A 22340-nucleotide genomic window follows, 5' to 3' on the forward strand; every position below is an offset into this window, starting at 1 on the left:
AAGTGAAAACTAGTTTTAAGCCATGAATCATCGCAACAAGTTGTGTTTATTGAAGTGATCTTTGCGTTTGCGTTAACAAAAAAAGTGCCTAAAAATGCCAGTTCGCATAAAAGCTCAGTTATCGTGGAAGGGCTTTTCACAATTTTCTAACGGCGACAAATCAATGTCAGAACATTGACCAATCAGTTTACCCACCGCGATAAAGTTTATTTCGCTGTGTCCATTAAACTATTATTTCTAGGTGTTAGCTGTTGCCAGCGCCGGATAACCTTGAGTGTCTTGGCCATCCAGATATTAATTAATTGAACTGAAAATTTTAATAAATCCAAAGACATCCGCTGAATCAGAGTGAAGCTTTTGCTTTGTTATCACCCAGCCGGCTTGGTCATCAGTGATAAGGCCACGAAAAAAAAAAACTGTATCGTCATCTTCTTAGGCTGACACGTTACACGTAACATGGAAGACATAGTGCCCGATGTGCTGGATGCGGTTCCCGCTGGCACCATTAAGGTCACCTATGGTGATGGCCTGGAGGTGAAGCAGGGCAACGAACTGACCCCCACCCAGGTGAAGGATCAACCGAATGTCAGCTGGTCTGGTCTGGAGGGAAAGTCCAACCTATTAACCCTGCTCATGGTGGATCCCGATGCTCCGACTCGCCAGGATCCCAAGTACCGTGAGATTCTGCACTGGGCTGTGGTCAACATTCCCGGCAGCAATGTAGATCCTTCCGGTGGCCATCCTGTGACAGCCTACCTTGGATCTGGTCCGCCGGAGGGCACTGGCCTGCATCGTTATATTTTCCTGCTCTACCGCCAGGAGAACAAGATCGAGGAGACGCCCACTATACCCAATACGTATGATATATTTGTACACATTTTTAATTTTTTTGTGATACTGACAGCTCTTCCCATTCACAGTATTCGCGCAGGCCGTTTGAACTTCAAAGCCCGGGATTTCGCCGCCAAGCATGGTTTGGGAGAACCCATTGCAGCCAATTACTACCAGGCCCAGTACGATGACTATGTGACCATTCGGAATAAAACAATCGTAGGCTAGATTTGTGAATATATCATGCAGGGTTTCCAATTCCCCTTCAATAAAGTTTAACCAATCGCTTATCTTGCTATCTATGCGTTGGGGTATTAACTGAAAAGTGCACGCAACTGATTAGGCGACGGACTCCGTCCGGCGATATAAGGCCAGACATCAGGGATCCGGGCCAGAGTCAACTCGCTAACGCCACACCGAGCACAAGCAGCAGAACTACCAGCTAACATGGACACCGCCGGCATTATTCCCGACATCATCGACGTCAAGCCCGCTTCCAAGGCTACCATCACCTATCCTTCCGGCGTTCAGGTTGAGCTGGGCAAGGAGCTGACTCCCACTCAGGTGAAGGATCAGCCCACGGTCGTTTTCGATGCCGAGCCCAACGCTCTGTACACCATCCTGTTGGTGGACCCCGACGCACCCAGCCGTGAGGACCCCAAGTTCCGTGAGCTGCTCCACTGGCTGGTGATCAACATTCCCGGCAACAAGGTGTCCGAGGGCCAGACCATCGCCGAGTACATCGGTGCTGGACCCCGTGAGGGAACCGGCCTGCACCGCTACGTCTTCCTGGTGTTCAAGCAGAACGAGAAGATCACCACCGAGAAGTTCGTGTCCAAGACCAGCCGCACCGGCCGCATCAACGTCAAGGCCCGCGACTACATCCAGAAGTACAGCTTCGGCGGTCCCGTTGCCGGCAACTTCTTCCAGGCCCAGTACGATGACTACGTGAAGACCCTCATCGAGACGGTCCAGTAATCTGGCCACCTATCAGCCACTGATCAGCTCTCTGTGAAATAATAAATTTTAAATACGTACTAGTTCTCATAAAAGTTATCTCATACTTGCTTGTGGGCGGTCTTCTGGTGGGCAATATCCATATACAGCTCAAGTACTTTTTATATAGTATAATTTTTGATAATATTTCCGGACTTAAATTGGCATTGCCCGAGACTTAAATTATTCTTCAAAATAGCTCAGTCTGATATCTTTCTTTTGAAGTTATGTATATAAAACCAAGAGGAAAGAATAGGTTTATAATTTATCATTTATTTCCCTTTCGCTAAGTTAGCTGATATGTTTATTTCTAATTCATTTCGAAATGATTCACTTAATAGATAAACAATTTTTCTTAGCTGTGATATGAATTTGATTTATCAAAACTATCAGTTTCCTTTTAAAATTCGAACTTTGGACACTTGCCTGCCCACTGATAAGTGCTTTTACATATAATCGAATATACAACTTCAATGACAATAGTTCTGCAATAAATGGGTTTGGAACCATAAAAGCCACAATATATTGGTTAGTCTAGTCCTTTTTGTTAAAGAAGTCAGCCACCAGTTTGTTAAACTCCTCCGCATAACGTAGGTGGATATTGTGCTTGCCCTCGGGAAACTCGAAGTACTTCGCATGAGTCAATCGCTCCCGCAGCCAAGGAATGTGCTCCGCCGCTATCATGGGATCCTTTTTCCCGTGCAGTATAAAAGTAGGTCTCTTTATATGTTCAACTTCGGCGCGACAGAAGTCTCCATCCCGTTGGTCATAGAAGGCGCATGCGGCGTCCACCCATTCAGCCCACAGTTGGGGGAATCTCTCTACGCCGTAAACCTTCTCCATGGGCTCACGCATGCGCGGCGACCACTTGGCTACATCCCGGATGTTCTTGAGGGCCTTGACTTCGTCGGCGTTCAAGTAGGCACCTGCTCCCCAGATGGCTAGGCGATCTACAGCCTCTGCATGGCGACCTGCGACTATGAGGGCCGTGATGCCTCCATCACTCCAGCCCAGTATCGAGAAACGTGGTCTGTCCAGAGCACGCATCAAATCCACGGCTGCCTGGGCATCCTCCCGAAAAAATTCAAGACCGAACTTGCGCTGCGGCGGCACTGATTTGCCGTAACCCGGCGGATCCCACGCGATGATAGTGTGTCCCGGCAGCAGTTTCGGCAGCTGCTCGATCTGAGGCCTAAAGTCGGTCCAGGCGGAACCCAGTGCTCCTGGCATCAGGAGCAGACTCCGCTCCCCACTGCCGCTCTCCACAATGTTCAAATCGGAGCCATTCACCCGAACTTTCCGCTCCGTGTGCACCAAGCGCCTGGTGATCGGGGAACGGGCACCAAAAAGTCGGCACAGATTGCCCAGCATTACGTAAGCGGGATCTAACGGGGATTTTGGAGTATGGCAACAAACTTAGCTGCTTCTCAAGTGCTCTTCAGATGTCCAGGAAAGAATATTCGGCAAATTCTTATCTTTACACACGACGCCTTGTAAAGTGCACTTGATTGAGTTCCGTTGATAACAGCTGATTGATAAGAACAGCTGTAAGTAAACGATCGGATTAGTGTGGCTGCAAGTGCTGTGCCGTTAAATCTATAATAAATATACCAAAGAACAAATTTTAAAAGAACCGATAAATTCAAATATCATTTATCAAAAACAAACCCTCCACAGTTTTTGAAATAATGGTAGTTATAAAGCCCTTGAAAGTTCAAGAGCTGCCGCTTAGTTTGAATAAAAGCTTTTCGCTCTTCCCCCAGCTTTTTGGCATTCCCAATCCTAGTCCTTGCTAGTCCACTTGAACGTCACGACTCCGAAGGACAATGGACAGCACGTGCTGGCATTTGTTTAGCCTTTAGCGTGCGTTAAAATATTATTAAAAACTGTAAGTGCCCAAGAGCAGGATCCTGGTCCCTGCTGTAATGGTCAGTGCGTGATTCGTGTGCTCAAACTAATGTGTTCCCCAGGACTGCGACTACGATTAATGGAGGCGACGGCCTTGCAATTGCTCTCCTAGGACGAAGGCCCAAGGGTATGGGAAGGGACAGGGGCAGGACAATATATACATACATATATACGCACACATACACCCACAATCGAGAGTAAGGGACATCACATTCCATTGCCAATGCAAATGCAAATCGAATTCGACTCCGAGTCGTTGAAGTTGCGTAGTAAATGTCAAGGAATTTACACGGGTCGTCTCAGAGATAGTGAGTTGGTGTGTGTGAGTGCGACCACAGGACACCCACGCACACAGCTGAACAAGCGTATGTGTGTATCCATGTGAATGTGGCATCTAATACGCTTTAGTGGTGCAGGTTATGAACCTGCGTGCTATTCGCTCATTACGCATGTGTTAGTGGGCAGCTGGTGTCTATGTGTGCGTTTGTGTGTTAGTAGTACGCATATGCATGCCTCGTGCGAAGTAAGCGAGCTTTTAATTTTTGGCATTCCCACACACTACACTGAAAGCAGGCGGTCCTTTCCTTTTTCGTAGCACACTTTTTCGGGCAAATCAACTAAGAACCAATATAAGCCATTATATGCAATATTTTCAGTTGTTTAAAACGCTTTTAACTTATCTAAATGTGAAAGAAGTATAGTGGGGTAGCAACTCCTTTGTCCAGTTCGATTGTAGCGCCCTTTTCGAGTCGTCTAGACCGCACCATTGGCTTTTTGTGAATAAGCTGGCGGAGCTTTCGTTATCCATTGGAAACAGTGCGAAGAAATTAAGTTTGAAATTGCAGTTCAGTCTTGTCGTGGATGCAGCGCGGATCGATATCGGAGACTAGAGCAGCGGAAGGAGCTGCTTAGCAAATTTCGACACACAACATTTTTGTATCCCTCAAAATTGAACCGAAAAATCTGCAAAAATAAATTCAACCAACTAACACGAAAAGAAACGCGACGTGCGAAAAGCCAGCCCAAAAAAGTTATATAAATTATTAGCGACAAGGATATCGTGCAAATTCAAAAGAATAATTGTGTAATTGAAAAATCTGTGTGCAGTCTGTGCAACTGTTTTCGTATCCAATCAATAGTTCAATCAATACGCATAAATAACTGATAAGTTTGCTGTGGAATCAACGGCAGTAAAGCGCCCATTTTGGGGGCACTTGCTGTGAGGTGCTTAGAAAAATTTTCGCCTACATTTGCGACATGCAGTGAAAATTTTTTCCGATTTTTAGTATGTACATGTACGTTGGAGCGCTCGTGGGCGCCACAAACTGCGGTGGCAGGGGTATTCGGCGAGCTTTTGCCCCAACCATAACCCCCAGTATTGCTAATACAGCCGACTCGGTCGGAGTAGCGGTTGTCTGACAACGCATCGATGCGAAATATGTGCCCGTTTTGAATTCATTAGCCAAAAATTATGCAAATCAAGTGTACAAAATGTCGAAAACCGAAGGTGCTAAGCATTAAGGACCAAAAAACCAGGCGAAATCATAAGCAATAATCGGTGCAGTGCCGTTAACAGTCGACGTGTACCGTTAACATCCGCAGCCAACTTCGCCTGGCCGAGCTTTCGCTCTCGCGCGCTCACACGCTCTCTCTTGGCAGGCGCGGATAAAACGGATTGCCGAGTAACACCAACACAAGGACACGCGAAAAGCTCGCGCTCAAGGACTGGAATACGCGACAGACACACAGAGCGAAACAGAGAAAGAGCAAGAGAGAGAGGGAAAAGGACACTTTACGTTTACGCGCGCAACGTGCGTAGGTGTCTCTGTGTGGGTAAGCCCGAGTGCCACCGTGCGTGTGAATGAAGGCGCCACATAGTGCAACATATCAGGATAACTATGCTGATGCGGCCATGACAGCCAGGACACGGCCGAACATGGACAGGGATCAGCAGCGAAATCGAAATCCGGCGGAGCTGAGGCTCCTGCCCGCCCAGCGCACCTCCACCTCCGCCTTTGAATCCCCCGACTTGCGGTTCAACAAGGCTCGCCGCCGGCGGAGAAGCGAGCAAGTGCCTCCCGTTGTCGTCGAATACCGTCGCTCCTACCGCGTGCTCATCGTCAGTGCCCTGCTGGTCAGTCTGGCGGCCAGTTTCGTGACCCTCAGCGCCGGTTTCCAACTGGACGGCTCGCAGAACTCCTTTTACACATTCCGCAAGTGGTACACCGGACTGAATGGCACCCTCGAACTGGAGTTCAAGACGGAACAGCCCAACGGATTGGTTCTCTACACCGACGACGGCGGCACTTACGACTTCTTCGAACTGAAGCTGGTGGAAGGAGCACTCCGGCTGCGATATAACCTTGGTGGCGGAGCCCAAATCATTACTGTGGGTCGTGAACTGCACGACGGCCACTGGCACAAGGTGCAGGTCCTGCGGAACGATGAGCAGACCTCGCTCATCGTGGACGGGGTTTCGCAGCAGCGGTCGACCAAGGGCAAGGAGTTCCAGTTCGGCAAGTTCGCAAGCAACTCGGACGTCTATGTGGGCGGTATGCCTAACTGGTACAGCAGCAAGCTGGCGCTGCTCGCCCTGCCATCCGTCATCTTCGAGCCGCGTTTCCGTGGCGCTATCCGCAACCTGGTCTACGCGGACCAGCCGGGCGGCTCCACCAGGCGCCAGGAGATCAAGCAGCAGCGCGACATCAAGTGCGGCGATGTGCCCTGCGATCACGGCGAGCTGCCCGCCCGTGAAAGGCCGCTCAGGGTGAGTCCATCAGTCACAGATTAACACTATACTACATTTTATTATAATGGTTCCTAATGATGATCGAAAAAGCCCTATGTTTATATGTATCCTTAATGACTTGGTAAAAAAACCTTTAATCCTGCAGGGTGTTCGGGGCGGCAACACTACCGATGCCTGCGAGCGAAACGATCCTTGCCAGCACGGCGGCATCTGCATATCCACTGATTCCGGTCCAATTTGCGAGTGTCGAAACCTCGAGTACGATGGCCAGTATTGTGAGAAGGAGAAGGCGCCATCGGAAGCAACGTTCCGCGGTACACAGTTCCTCTCCTACGACTTGGGCCAGACGGGCGCCGAGCCGATAGTGAGTGCCCAGGATGCCATATCCTTCTATTTCCGCACCCGCCAGCCGAACGGTCTGCTCTTCTACACGGGCCACGGCACGGACTATCTGAATCTGGCACTGCGGGATGGAGGCGTCTCCCTGACCATGGGTCTGGCCAATGGCAAGCAGGAGATGCACATCAAACCCTCGAAGGTGCGCTTCGACGACCACCAGTGGCACAAGGTCACCGTGCATCGTCGCATTCAGGAGATCTCCTCCATAACCAGCTTCTGTCGGGTGGGTAACATTTCACACATTTTCTTGGTCCTTGATTTGAAATAGAGTGCTTTATCCTTGCAGCTGGTTACCGTGGTGGATGATGTCTATACGGATCACTCCCACATTGCTGGCAAATTCACCATGCTCTCCTCCTCGCGGGTTTACGTTGGCGGTGCTGTTAATCCACGGGCTCTTTTGGGCGCCCGTGTGCACACCAACTTCGTGGGCTGTCTGCGCAAAGTGGAGTTCTCGGCGGATACGCTTAATCTGAACCTCATTGACCTGGCCAAGAGCGGCTCCAAGCTGATTCAGGTAGCTGGTAATCTGGAATACCAGTGCCCCAGTGGGGATCCACAGGATCCCGTGACCTTCACCACTCGCGAATCGCATTTGGTATGTTGGAACTTGTATAGAAAATATAGAAAGTAATGAATTAATATTTGTTATTTTAAAGGTCCTTCCTCCCTGGGAAACTGGCAAGCAGAGTTCCATAAGCTTCAAGTTTCGCACCAAGGAGCCGAATGGCATCATTGTCCTGGCCACAGGATCGAAGCAACCAAGGGCCAAAAACGTGAGTCTACTCATTAGGTTATCTTGAGCCATTTCGCATAATTTGCATCCTTCAGCCCGTCTTGATTGCCATTGAGCTGCTGAATGGGCACATCTACATCCACTTGGACCTCGGATCCGGAGCCTCCAAGGTGCGAGCCTCGCGACGTCGCGTGGACGATGGCGACTGGCATGACCTGATTCTTCGCCGGAATGGACGCGACGCCAAGGTGAGCGTGGATGGGGTGTGGAATGACTTCCGGACGCCCGGTGACGGCACCATCCTCGAGCTGGACGGGCACATGTACCTGGGCGGAGTGGGTCCTGCCTACAATAGCGTGTCCTGGCCAGCGGCCATTTGGACGGCGACGTTGCGCCAAGGATTCGTGGGCTGTTTGCGTGACCTGGTGCTGAGTGGCAAGGCGATCGATATAGCGGCATTTGCACGTGTCCAGGACTCGGGTGAGTAGTCACGCCAGCGATGGTCATTCAAAGATAACCCGTAACTCGATACCTGTAAACCACTTGGGCCCACAGCCTCCGTGAAGCCATCGTGCCACGTGCAGGCCAACGTGTGCAACGGCAATCCCTGCCTGAACGGAGGCACCTGTCTGGAGGGCTGGAACCGACCCATCTGCGACTGCTCGGCCACGCTGTACGGAGGACCCACCTGCGGACGGGAACTGGCCACGCTGGCCTTCAACGGCAGCCAGCACATGACCATTTGGCTGGGCAACGGACAGGGCACCAAGACGCAGACCGAGGAGCTGGTCATCCGCTTCAAGACCTCGCGTCCAGCGGGACTCCTGCTGCTGACCAGCGCAGAGTCCAACTCGCCGGATCGTCTGGAGATCGCTCTGGTGGCGGGAAGGGTGAGGGCCAGTGTGCGGTTGAGCGATCGTGAGAAGGTAAGTTTTTCCGGGGGAGGTGCTCAACGTGTCCACATGTGTCCTGCGCTCCAGAAAATCGCCTTTAATTTTCAGCCTTGGGTAAATAATAAGTTCTAACCATTCCATTTAAATTTAAGTTTAAAAAACAAGTAGTATAAGCCCAAGGTCAGTGGAAAATGAAAAGCGATTTTCGAGGGCACTGAGACAGCTATCTGAGTGTGTGATAATCCCTTCCAGAACTTACTGGCCGGCCAGTCCGTGCTCAACGACAACAACTGGCACACGATCCGCTTCTCGCGCAGAGCCTCCAATCTGCGGCTACAAGTCGACGGGGCTCCCCCCGTCAGGGGTATGTTATGTATGTATCAACAGCACATCTATGCCCTACTACGTGTCGTGCCGTGTCGTTTTTTTTTACCAACCAACTGAACCAACCAATGAACCAACCAATCGACAACCTACCAACCCCCTTCGTAGGCTCATAGGATACCCCCAGCGATTAGCTTCCATGTAAGGTGCTCCACGCACCACCCGCAGGTTCAAGTTCAAGTAGGAATGCCAATGGCCTCTCGGCAGGAAGGTGTGTGAAGGTGCTTCAGGACGGTCAAAAGAAAAAAGAATGCAAAGTGTTTAAGAAGAAGATACAAAACAGAAGAAAGCAATAATAATGAAAAGGGTGGGGGAAAGTCAATAAAGGAAAGTGCAGTCAGCGGCGCGTTTTCGTGTTTTTAAGTTCCACTTAAACTTTTTCAGTTGAGAGCTTTTCAGTTAACAACGATTCTCACACCAACACAGCCCACAGCCTCACGAACACGCACACATACTAACACATGCGATTACACTCGAAAACGAAATGCAGTGAAAATCCCAATCAAAAAAGAAATTAAAGAAGAAAATCGAAAACAAAACGAAGTATTTAGCCAGTTTATTTATCTACCATTTCTCATGACACATTTCTCGAACTTCCTTACTTCGACGATGATGAACTGATTTGATCTAGACAGCTCTGTATCTCCAACTATCCACCTATGTCTACCCCGCTCTATACTCTGTATCTCTGAACATCGTTAAGCATCTGCAAAATATATAGTTTGAACATCATAAGACACCCGACTCCACTTCCACACCATTCCACACATTGTACGCCTCTCCGAACGTTTGTTTGAATCATAAGTCGAAGGTCCTGTCGAATCGGAATATCGATGGATCCTTCGATTGCATACTCAAATAACTCATTCGTAATGATTTTTTATATACTTTGCTCTTGTAATCTCCTCTCAAAACTCTTTCAAACATCTCGATGTTGTGTTTTTATTTGCGATACCTACTTACTTACTTACTTTGTATGATTTCCTAATTGCGATTGCAAATTAAATTCCAATTACAATTCAATTCCAATTCCTAAGCCCACACAGAAAGTAATTGTAATCGAATAAGCGTAAATACGAAAGCAAAGAAAGTTGGACAGCTGTAAAGTTTCAGCCTTAAGTGTTTTGAATACCATTATATTGATTGTCTTGTACATTGTTTTGTCCTTGATATTCGAAAGTATTATTTGGTTTTCATTCAAGTTCTGGTAATTATGTTTGCCCTTGTTGCGTTGTTGAGCAAATGGCCAGGGCACATGTTTATGTTTATGTACTTTAAATGTACTGATAATCATTTCTTTTATTTCAAAAAATATTTAAATATTTTCTATTCGCAATTTTTATAATGCCTTTGGCCTAGCTCAATATTTCTTTTAGGTTTTATTGTTATTTTTTGTAAATACTTATCTTATAAAATGAGTTCTTGTTTACAGTCCTATGATAATCTAAACAATGAAAATAACTAAAACAACTGCTGTACCATAACTTAAACGACACGTGCGGTATGTAAACGTTAAAAGGTGTTTGTTTCAGACTTCTACCCAATGTAGAACAGCGAAAACAACAGCCATGGTGTTTCGAGCACCACAACATGTAATATCAGTGTCATATGCAAATGCAATTCCCCTATCACGAGCGTGATCTAAATGACCTTCTTTGAAATGAAAGCGAAATGCGAGCGAGCCAGAAAAATAATAATGAAATACAAAGAACAAAAAACAAAAAAAAAAAAGAAAGAAAAAAGCTAAATTAATGAGTAAGGCGAACAATGCAAAATGACGGGAACGCAGCGTAAATAATTCCTAAGTACAATATCGTTTTTCGTTTCATGTTTTAGGCGAGAGAAAAAAATCGACACGCAAGAACTCGGGGAAACATTTTTTTGCCCAAATCGCTCGATGAAAGTCACGCTATCGGCAAATTGCGATTGCCATTGGAAAATGGCATTAGTATTGGTATTAGCGTTTCAGCCTCATTGAGTCGAGAGGGCAAAACAATGTTTGAAAGCGCCCAGGGCTGTAATTTTGCACCATTTAATATGTAATTAGCTTTGTGTTAAGTAAACTCAACTATCGTAAACATCAATACAACAATACCGCAACCGCAACCAAATTGCAACTAACTAATCAAGCCTAACGTGTCTCACGTAAAATTAGATTCTTGTTGTGTAAGTGTGTCAAAAAAATGAAAATTCAACACCCAAACGAAGCGAAGGAGTAACTAAAGGCAGGCGATGGTGAAGGCTATAATGGAAGACTAATGACCAATATTAAAATTATGTCAATTTAGAAGCTTTCGTACCTTAGAAACTAATTAGTCCCGATTTAAAGATAAATTACTATAAGAAGGTATGATATTTTCTGATAAACTTAACTTTGAATCATATAAATCTCTTGATATTATGAATATTTTTAAAAACGATTCAGAAGTATTAGAGTAACCATCATATTAAAACGAATAACGAACAAAATATTAGATAGTTTCTTAAAAAATTAGCAATAAGCTAAAAGTTTTCCTTATAGCAGGATCCTGCTCCTGCCTCAAGAAAACATACACACACACTCACACAATTTGTGAAATGAAAGTCTCGCACACCTGCACAGGCACACACCCACACTCTCTCCAGCACCGTTGCACGGAAGTACTCACACACACACACACACACACGTGACGCGTTTGCATGTGAGCACCTGAAAACCTGAAAAGCAAGCAGCAGCCAGAGCAATGAAACTATGATAATAACCCATAAAGTAACAAGCAAAACCAATGGCTGTCAGTCGGAATGATATAGCCCATATACTAGACCGCATGACCTGCCCACGAGCCAAAGTCGGGCTACACATACATAGCCCTTCTGTACAGTGTATAGTGTATATCTTTGTTTCGTACTACTATCGCATATCGCATCGTTCGCCATCGCATCGTATCATTTAGCCCACTCAGCCATTCAAGTGTATGAATAAGTAACTGTAAATGCACCAAATTGCCAGCTGCAACAACAGTGCCCTACTTCGACTTCTGCCCACCGCCAACCGCCCACCACATTGCCTCCTCTCTTTCTCCCCCTCTATAGCTCTCTCTCTCTCTTTATCTCTATGCTATGTAGCACTGGCTGTTTCTGTTTCTGTCTCTGTCGCCGCAGTCATTTGCATGTCAAGATGTCAATCATTCGGTGGGACAACGCGTCGTATGCGCAATGTGGTCGCTCGTTAAGGCTAATGCACCCTTATTAACTTAGACGTAGTCGCCGCACACACACACACACATACACACCAAAGCAGTCAAAACACACAAAGACACACACATGGAACTCTCTAGGGCACAGATTAACACATTTCCATTTACATTTACAGAAAACATGGACAGTTTACCAATACCCAGATACCCATCGATGTTTAGTTCAATGTCGTTGAGCAATGACCAAATTACTTTTGTTTTTTATTCAATTATACCCGTTATTACCGATATAATACCTGACCTTTTGAGTTGCCATTATTTCTAGACCGTAGGTTGCCTCCGTAAATTTTTTCCATACTTTTTCTTTTCCTCGGTTCCCACGCACAGCTGAGAAATGAAAACTCAAATGAAATTATCTGAAATGTCACCGCCACCGTAATCGTATTGAAAATGTATCTCACACACCAAAACTACAAAAAAAATGTATTCCTCAAATGTCAATCAATGCATATTCGTATGTAAACAAGAACAAAATGCGCACCAACTAACCTTATCTAACCAACTTAGCGATCTCTTTACTTTTACTTACTTTCCTTTGGTTTGCGCTGTGGCAGCGATTTTCGATTATCGATTTCGTTTGGTCTTAATTAACAACTACAATTACTATCCGTAGCAGTACATTGTATGTATTGTAATCTGCACCTTTCTTTAGTATGTACCAAGCTGCAACAACTAAATAATAACAATACTCCAATCGAATTCCAACTACATTCAGCCACTTGTCGAGTGAAAAATACAACTGCTTGAAAAATCTATGAACCAACAAAACTAGATCTATGTCTACTAAAACCGCATACCTATATCTACTCTATACTCCTATATACTCTTTGACATTTGCGTATGTGCTTCTTGTCACCAACTATACTCCATATACTACTCGTACCAACTACCTATATATATATATATATCAATATATCTATCCAATCAAACGTGTACCCATATGTAACCAATGTTAACGGTACTCCGCCTAGTCAACAACTTAGAGCAAAGCCAGTCCTGGCTAGACAAACCCCATGGCGAGGCCCCCGAGTTTTATCCATCTCTTGTTTTTGGAAATATTCCTTCCACAGCCGAAACGATCCTGGGTCGCCACAGCACCATGGAGATCCGCTCGGTCCACCTGGGTGGTCTCTTCCATGCCGAGGAGGAGATCCAGATGACCTCCACCATGCCGAACTTTGTGGGCCAGATGCAGGGCTTGGTGTTCAATGGCCAACGGTGGGTATCGATGTAGTACACTTAAGTGATAGATCTCTATTTTGGCCTCTTCACACCCAGCTATTTGGACATTGTCAAGAGTCTGGGACCGGAGCTGTCGGCTCTGCCCAGTGCCACCTTCAAGTTGACAGCCCGCTTCGTGAACTCTCCGGCCGGACAGCCCTACCATGCTGCCACGTTCCGCTCCAAGCACTCCTACGTGGGTCTGGCCATGCTGAAGGCCTACAACAGCATTTCCATTGATTTCCGCTTCAAGACCGTGGAGCCCAATGGTCTGCTGGTCTTCAATGGCGGACGACGCAACGATTTCGTGGCAGTGGAACTGGTCAATGGTCACATCCACTACACCTTCGATCTGGGAGATGGTCCAGTGACGATGAGGGACAAGTCGCGCATCCACATGAATGACAACCGCTGGCATCAGGTCAGCATCAGGCGTCCGGGACCCAAGACGCACACCCTAACCGTGGACGACTCCTTCGAGATCATCAGCCTCACTGGAAACAACATGCACTTGGAGCTGGCGGGTATCCTGTACATCGGAGGCGTCTTCAAGGACATGTACTCGAAGCTGCCGGCCTCGATCTCCTCGAGGTCCGGATTCGAGGGCTGTCTGGCCTCCCTGGATCTGGGCGATGCCTCTCCCTCGTTGACCAGCGATGCAGTGGTGCCCAGTTCACTGGTGGTCAGTGGCTGCGAGGGACCCACCAAGTGCAGCCAGAATGCGTGTGCCAACAGAGGAAACTGCGTGCAGCAGTGGAATGCCTATGCCTGCGAATGTGACATGACCTCCTACACAGGACCCACCTGTTATGATGGTAACTAATACATTCTCCTCGCTACTTCTCTGATTTACAATCTTTTATGTTCCTTAGAATCGATTGCGTACGAGTTTGGCAACAACAAGGGCATGGTGCAGTACACATTCCCGGAGAACGCACAGGCTGACACGGAGGAGGATAACATAGCACTGGGCTTCATAACCACCAGGCCGGATGCAGTGCTCCTGCGGGTGGAGAGTGCCACCACGCAGGACTACATGGAGCTGGAGATAGTGGAGGGCAACATCTTCATGGTGTACAACATCGGTAGCGTGGATTTGCCGCTGGGCGAGATCGGGACGAAGGTGAACGACAACGCCTACCATGTGGTGCGGTTCCAGCGCAAGGGAGGCAATGCCACGCTCCAGCTGGACGACTACAATGTGCAGGCACTGACGCCACAGAGTAAGTAGACAAGGGGATAGTTCAGCGCAGGGGGTATCTAATGCTCTACCGATCTTCTTCTCCAAACGACTTTCAGGCCACCACTCCACCGTGTTCAATACCATGTCCAACGTTCAGGTCGGCGGCAAGTTCAGCCGGAACGGTCGCACTCGAATCGAGCGGCCGTTCGCCGGCGTGATCGCCGGACTTTCGGTAAACAAGTTACGCATCTTGGACTTGGCCGTCGAACGCGACCCCCATATCACCATCCGCGGAGATGTTCAATTGGTAACTGGAGTATTAGATAGAAATGATCTGCAGAGAATGCAGCAGGTTAGGGAATTTATTTGAAATTTTATTTGAATTCCTCTCAACTTTCAACTTTCCAAGTATTTTTCTCATCGTAAACCAAGTTTATTCAAAATTCTTTCTTTGATTAAAAACCAACAAAAAAACAAAAAAAAAAACCAAAAATGAAATCTAACCAAAATTATTGTATTAATCCGCTTCATGAGTTGTGGAACCCCTTTTCCCAAATTGATTTGACATGATTTGATTGCACCACCGAAATTCGAAACCCCAATCGAATAATGTACAGTTCCCGAGCACAATCCTGATATTTGAAATGCATAACCGTGTCAATCGTATCGAATGTAATCACATCTGTACATTGAAGTCATCGTCATCACAATCAAATCCGGGAAATTCGGTTCGACATTCAGTACAAACGTTAACCGTTCCAACTAAACAAAAGTATTAGCTACTAACTGTATAATCTAGTGTAAATGCTGCATTTGCCTTTATGAACTTATACTATTTTTAATTTACCTCGGGTGCCTTCGTTTTTTAATGTACCGCTTTGAACGCACCAATCAAATAACAAAAGCCAATTAATATTTGCCAGATTTTTCACTAACCAGCCATTTGAGTTTCCTCGATTTGTTACCATTGCTGCACAGCACATTAACCAATAACTGTGAATATATATTCAGCTATATAAACTGATACGATTTACTATGCACTAGAACTCGTCGCACTTATGCTGCATGACTCTAATCAAAGCTCACATTAAACATAAACACACACTGAAACAAAAGCATGTGAAAGCCAGTGGAGTTTTATTAAATGCGTAACCAAGATGCCAAGAAGCTTTAAGAAGCAATAAAAACATCTTTGAATCTACTTATACGATTAAATAATATTATAAATTTATGAATGATCTGAAAGAACTCCCTCTGCTGGTTTCATGTGCTCACACCCATACATACGTAATACTTATTCAAACAGCACCTAACCAACTTACTAATCCAGTTAACATACCCCATACAATAACCATCGCTTGGCCCGGCTGCCGCCAGATCAACTGAAGTAAAATTAGACTTTGAACTCTACTCGACAGACGCCGGCGAGTGGTTATCCGGGTGCGCTGGACGATCTGATCTTCTCGGGAGCCGGATCCGGATGTCGCGGCGACGACGAGGACGAGTGCACGCCGCCATTCGAATCGGGAAGCGGAGATGATCTCATAACACCGGTCTACGTGCCGCCCACCAAGCAGACAACCACATCCCAGCAGGGGAATAGCTTGAGTACCGGCGGGAGCAGCAGTGGCGGTGTCATCACCAATGGCACGGAACGGGCCTGCGATGACGAGGACTGCGTCCATGGATCCGGCGACTACGGCGAGACCACGGAGCAGTTCACCTCGACAAGCACCGCCCGCGGTTCAGGTGAGTGGCTACGGTGGTGTGTGTTGGTCTCATTTTGTCATTGGCATTTGGATCAATCACGGAAATACACAGAAACAAAAACAGAATCTACACCAAGCACACACACACACGCACACACACACTTCATCACAGACATTAGCTAGCCCCACTCCGAAATTCAAGTTAAGTATACGCCATTAAGTATACGCCATTAAGTATACGCCCTAGTAACGTAGATAACGTGTTAACGACTAAGCTGTGGGTTCAATTGTGTTCGAGTTGAAGTTTGAGTTCGAGTTCGATTTATACTCTATATATACTCGTATATTCGAAGCTCTTTCTCCATATAACCGCATAACCGTTTAGCTAGTGACGCTTTGCCCTTTTCAGTTCAGTTGTTCAATGTTCCACGGATTTCGAGGAAGTTAGGTTAATGCCAATGCAACGCCAATGCTTTGATCGCTTACACAATAAAACAATGTATATATATATATACATATATATATGAATATATGTTCAGATATCGCCTCTATCGCACCCCTCGCAATGCATCAACCCAACCAGAAACCAATATCAATCAACTCGCCGTGTCATCTCAGCTCAGATCAGCCCAGAAAAAAAAACAAAAAATATCAAAAAAAAAAAAATATATATATGAAAAGTATCGCAACAATCGTCGCCTATATCCTTCATCTCCACCTGTTGCCGATGATCGATTGCCTTCTAATTTGAACTGACAATGAGTACGCCTTATGTGTCTCTTTCAGAATGTGAAATCGCCTTCATATTTCTGACTGTGATCGCGCCATGGATACTCTGTAAATTCCCATAAGCAAACAGCAAACCAATGCAACCAATGCAACCAAGCAATGCACTTAGGCTAAGCTTCCAACTAGACCTCTGTCTAACTGTATGACTAACTCTAGCATTAACGAGAGCTAAACCACCAGCAACAGCAACCAATGCAAATATGAAATGCAACTTCAACAGCTACAACAACTACAACTATAACAGCCAGAACAACAACAACCACACCGATCATTGGCGAGGTTTTTTTATGGTTGAGTGAGGGTTAAGCGTTAAGCGATAAGGGTTAAGTTTATTGCACCACCTCGCATATATGTACTATATACCGAAAATGGGTATGCATATGGGTGCAAAGATCGAAGATGTATATGTTTTGTACATAGTAGCGATAAAAGCAGCGTCTGCAAGTGTAAGATGTGATTTTCCCAGTCCAGTTCCTTCTCCTCGTTTTCCTCCTCCTCCTCGACATTTATTCCCTCGATTGCAAAGCTCTACCGTTCTTCCAATTCCAATTTGTACATATCGTGCGAATAGATCGAAGGTCCAGCACCCACAACAAGAATGACACACCTCAACATATCTCTCAATATCTACAAATCTCTAATCCTCTCTAACTGTGTTGAATAAACTATTGAAAGCAAAGCACAACTGGCGGTTCAAGTGATTTTTGGGAGGGAAAGATAACTCAAATAAATGTTCGCGAAGTAAGCATTATAAAGCAGGACTTTGTATTTTTTTTTCAAATATTTTATCTTTATTATTTCAATAACGAACTTTTATATGTTTTTAACCATATTGGAAGCAAAGTTCAGGAAACAAGGAGAAAATCTTGAAACTCAAAATTCGAAATATAATTTTCTTCTTTTTAATGGGGTTTTGAGTAATATCGAGGGTAGCAATGCAACCACTAACCGCACAAACACACTCGCAACAAACATACCAATACAGAGCACCCACTTGAGAACGCTTCAATAAACCCAAACCGACTGCTTGCAGAGTCCAGCAACAACGAGATGGTGACCATTACCACCACGGGACGCAGCGATGTGACCACGGAGCAGCACCAAGGCAGCAGTAGCAGCAGCAGCAGCGGCAGCACTCCATCCTACGCAACCACGCAGTCGAGCAGCAGCAGCAGCGGAGGATCGGCAGCCAGCACTCCGGGTCAGGTGAGCACGACCAGCAGCGTGGCCACCACATCCACGCAGCGGGCCACCAGCAGCAGCACCAGCACGAGCAGCAGTACAACCACGACGACCACGACAACGACCACCACTCAGGCCACACCGCCACCGGAGATCCGGAGCACGGTCACCGAACGCGACACCACGCCCTATGACGTTTATGTGGCTGGTGGCGGCATGGGCGGGTCCGGGCGAAATGATCACGATCGCATGCAGCTGCCGGATGAGCATCACCCTCTGCCACCGCTTCCGCCACCCATTCCGCCGCAGGATCCACCTCCGTACGGTCCCTATGGCGGTAACACGTACAACACCAACATGAACAACTACCGTCCAAAGGGTAAGGGTGGCCGAATCAACTCCATCGAGGAGGAGCGTACCGCCATGATAATCGGCATAGTGGCGGGCATACTGATCGCAGTGGTGCTGGTCATCCTGCTGGTCCTGTGGCTCAAGTCGAATGGCGATCGTGGCTATAAGACGGAGAGCGAGAAGGCGGCCGCCTACGGATCTCACAATCCGAATGCTGCGCTCCTGGGGAACACGAGCACCAATGGATCCTACCACCAGCAGAGGCAGCACCACATGCAGGGCGGCGGCGGAGGAGCAGGGCAGCAGCAGCATCATGGCCAACAGCAGATGCACAACGGGCACAACGGTAATGGGAACGGAGGAGGCGGCGGTGGAGGCGGCATGATGTCCAGCGGAAGTGGGTCACTTGGCTATGGGAGCGATGGGCGACCCCAGATGGCGGGCTTGGTGCAGCCGAAGGCCAAGAAGCGCGACTCCAAGGACGTCAAGGAGTGGTATGTGTAAGGCGGCATGGTCGCTGGGAATTATCGTCAAATTAGCAATAATTGCAAATAGTGCAAAGTGGGCCGAAAGTGAAAGTGAAAGTGAAAGTCCCCCTAAGATACGAGAACGAAAGAAACACACACATAAGCGTATATAAATATATTTATTTAGCAGCCTCGTAACGTTAATTAAACAATTATAAGCGGACGCAGTCGGACACTGGGTGTACAAACGGAAACGGAAATGGACGGAAGGATAATAATATGTAGATGGCGCCTTGCGCAGCTCGGTAGGTGGGCATCACGCGATGATAACGTTAGCAGCAAGCAGATAGAGCAGATAGCCGGTAGCAGATAGCCGATAGCAGATAGACACGCAAATACTTTAGACAAGTGCATCTGGCCAGGAGCATTGGTTCGCCCCAAAAGGTAACGTTTAGATTACGCCTAAGAAATTATAGCTTCGACTCAAGACTTGCTAATAGATACCACTACCACAACCACTGGAGAGCAGCCACATCCATCAGCGAATATGCATATTACACTAAACGAATAAAACTATATATATTATATATATCACAGCGTTACGATAAATTATGCCACTAGCCAATCAAGTAATTGTGTAAAATATTTCGCCACAAAGTATGCTATGAAAAGTTCGAAGGAAGAAAGCCCATAACCGAAACCAAAACCAATTAAACTGCAAATCTTCTAGCGAAACCACTAAACAATTTAGCAGAAATTCAATATAAACGTACTTAAATATATATATTTATATGTAAACGAAAGAGTAATGAGGTTCTAAGTGGGTTTTTTCTTCGCGTGTAAAGTTACAAAATGTGGTGCTGTAAACGTAGGAGACAAACATTGGTTGACTACAATAATAGTAATAATAATAATAATAATGACGGGGAATGCAAGAATTTATGCTACAGAATGTTTGTTGAATTGAAACCGGCTTTAATTAGTTAAAATGTAAATGAGATAATGGTAAACCTAAAGGATAACGAAATTAAATCAAACACTATAATACGGAGGAAACAGTAGAAACCCACGATTTGGTTGACGTATACGTGATGCGACTTTTTCGTTTGCGTGCAGCAACTCGATGCTACTTTGAGTTAGTCCCTCCCACTCCCGAGCCCCACACATATACTTTTTATATGTATTTGAGACTAAATATTGTCACCGTTCTGCGTGCAATATGAACTCAGACATATCAAGGAAAAGACAAGACACAGACACTTACACACGAACACACCAAACACTCCAACACACACGCGAAATTCGAAGACACTGAAGCGAACCTACCTAGCTTTTCTACTACAACTGCTATTCAATGTGAGCCAACATTACTTTACCGTCGACTAATGAGGAAATCAAGCAACAATTTTACAGTATTATAGCAGCTTTAAGCGTATTTTTCGAAGCCCACGTGACGTATACACAATCAGCAGTCACCAGCACACTCAAAGCTAACACCCACACACACAGTTACACCAGCACACATACAGAAGCGAAATTCGATATTCAGCAAGCCGCCATTGAATTCTGTATACATATTTATAATCGCATATATCATTTTAATGCGCTATATTTAAATTTTTGTCTCACTAACAATACCAATTAGTGTATCATTTTGGATTAGATATACAAAATACCTATATACACTCGATATACTACTACTAATACACGCACACTCATCCACTCAACCCACTCACACAATCACCAACTCACGCATTCGATCACTAGCGAAATTACTGGACATACTTCTCTCGAATTCTTAATGGAAACCAAGGCGAGGTATGCTGTAAATACCTAGGAAAGTACTATATATACATGAATATATATATATTTAACAACTAAAAAAAACATATATATACTGCATTTCAAGAAACTTTTGATATATTTTCGAGTTTTTTAAACCCTTAACTTGTATACAAAAAGGAAGCGAAAGCGAAAACACGAGACAAACTAGCGAATCTAGCTGAAATGAACACCTAGGACAATTACAATTACAAGTACATAGCGAAACAGTACATACAGTACAGTACATAAACACAACTATATATACAGGACATACACGCATACATCCAAACTATACTATTTATAAATGTACATCTATACAAAATATACATGCATACCATATAACGTACGAGTATGTTTAACAAACAATGATTATTATTACGAATTACGTCCCTTCGATTTGATAATGAAACCAAACGAAAAGAAACCACAAATTTTAACGCTGTTGATAACCAAAACCATTCCCACTTATATATGTAACACTCTCTCCCGACAACTTTCTCTCTATCTCTTCACAATGTTAATGCTGCACAATGAAAACTCTGCATTTAAAGTAAACCACTAACGTTTATTCATTTCGATTCAAGAGAAAACCAAATTAAATATAACTAATTATACAAATTTGCCTTGCGATTTATCAGCGAGCACACGATATTGAATCCAAAATCCAGATGGGGAGTTAAAAATATTCGCGCTAAAGAAATCGAATCGACACGCCCCCAAAGCAAGATTTTCTTCATTGTTTCGAAACGAATTACATTTTATTAAGATCAAAACCAAATCAAGGTAAATGTTATGTATGTATGATATAGTGGGAGGATCGTGAAGTGAAGGACGAGTACAGTTAGTTGTATGGGTAAAAGTAACATAGTTAAAGCATGTAACTTAATAGTTCAAGGATCGGAGGAGAAGCGATTGCGAGTGGGAGCGCATATAGAGGGAAACGATCGCAAGTATCGGTACTAAAACTTACTTCTACTTAGGCTTAATATCATTGTTATCTAATCTATACATATATAAAAACCGACACACAACACCCAACATATAACAGAGAATATGTATATGAACATGTATTGGACGCGCGGCGCTTGAGCTGTGCCTACATATAATTATAAATATATATATATATATTTAACAAATTGTAACGTGTATATGTAGCGGCAGTGATTGTTAAAGAAATTGCTTTGTTTTGTGTTAGATTTTATAATTTACGAAAAAACAAAAATTGTAAAACGCATACAAATACAGAATGACTGACAAAACACAGAATTATAACATTGCATATAATAAATACAATAAAACTATAATTGAAAAACAAGTCTTGTTATTGTTTGTTGGATAAGTAAGATCTGCATTTAAAATTAATAGATATTGTAGCCTCCGACGCCATAAAATTACCTTTCTTAAATTTGGCGCTAACTACTCGATAACAAATCGACGGTGGGACTACTCTATCGATTTCTGCACCGGATCATTCGATGAACC

At 45.3% G+C, this 22340-nt stretch overlaps 4 protein-coding genes across 12 annotated transcripts; 3 read left to right on the top strand and 1 right to left on the bottom strand.

The window, feature by feature from the left end:
* Positions 1 to 132: 132 nt before the first annotated feature.
* On the top strand, positions 133 to 1121 carry LOC120453746 (protein D3). Its single transcript, XM_039638578.2, has 2 exons — positions 133 to 857; positions 921 to 1121. The coding sequence occupies exons 1-2, from the start codon at positions 457 to 459 to the stop codon at positions 1057 to 1059; spliced, it is 540 nt and encodes a 179-aa protein (XP_039494512.1). The 5' UTR covers positions 133 to 456; the 3' UTR covers positions 1060 to 1121.
* An 83-nt stretch (positions 1122 to 1204) lies between these two features.
* LOC120453747 (protein D3) lies at positions 1205 to 1883 on the top strand. The gene has a single exon (XM_039638579.2). The coding sequence runs from the start codon at positions 1279 to 1281 to the stop codon at positions 1807 to 1809; it is 531 nt and encodes a 176-aa protein (XP_039494513.1). The 5' UTR covers positions 1205 to 1278; the 3' UTR covers positions 1810 to 1883.
* A 197-nt stretch (positions 1884 to 2080) lies between these two features.
* On the bottom strand, positions 2081 to 3376 carry LOC120453745 (valacyclovir hydrolase). The gene has a single exon (XM_039638577.1). The coding sequence runs from the start codon at positions 3196 to 3198 to the stop codon at positions 2362 to 2364; it is 837 nt and encodes a 278-aa protein (XP_039494511.1). The 5' UTR covers positions 3199 to 3376; the 3' UTR covers positions 2081 to 2361.
* A 1204-nt stretch (positions 3377 to 4580) lies between these two features.
* On the top strand, positions 4581 to 22141 carry LOC120450948 (neurexin-1). 9 transcript variants are annotated; one of them, XM_039634222.1, is made up of 14 exons: positions 4581 to 4959; positions 5022 to 6502; positions 6630 to 7106; positions 7170 to 7481; positions 7543 to 7659; positions 7715 to 8099; positions 8175 to 8545; positions 8765 to 8885; positions 13203 to 13350; positions 13411 to 14168; positions 14226 to 14576; positions 14653 to 14888; positions 15934 to 16285; positions 18068 to 22141. In XM_039634222.1, exons 2-14 carry the CDS (start codon positions 5597 to 5599, stop codon positions 19069 to 19071), a joined length of 5538 nt encoding a protein of 1845 aa, XP_039490156.1. In that variant the 5' UTR covers positions 4581 to 4959; positions 5022 to 5596; the 3' UTR covers positions 19072 to 22141. The 9 variants fall into 9 exon arrangements, with proteins under 9 accessions (XP_039490156.1, XP_039490155.1, XP_039490158.1 ...); XM_039634221.1 differs by having other exon boundaries at positions 4581 to 6502; XM_039634224.1 differs by having other exon boundaries at positions 4581 to 6502; positions 15955 to 16285.
* Positions 22142 to 22340: the final 199 nt, after the last annotated feature.

This window comes from Drosophila santomea, chromosome 3R (assembly GCF_016746245.2).
Source record: "Drosophila santomea strain STO CAGO 1482 chromosome 3R, Prin_Dsan_1.1, whole genome shotgun sequence".
NCBI classification, from domain to species: domain Eukaryota; kingdom Metazoa; phylum Arthropoda; class Insecta; order Diptera; family Drosophilidae; genus Drosophila; species Drosophila santomea.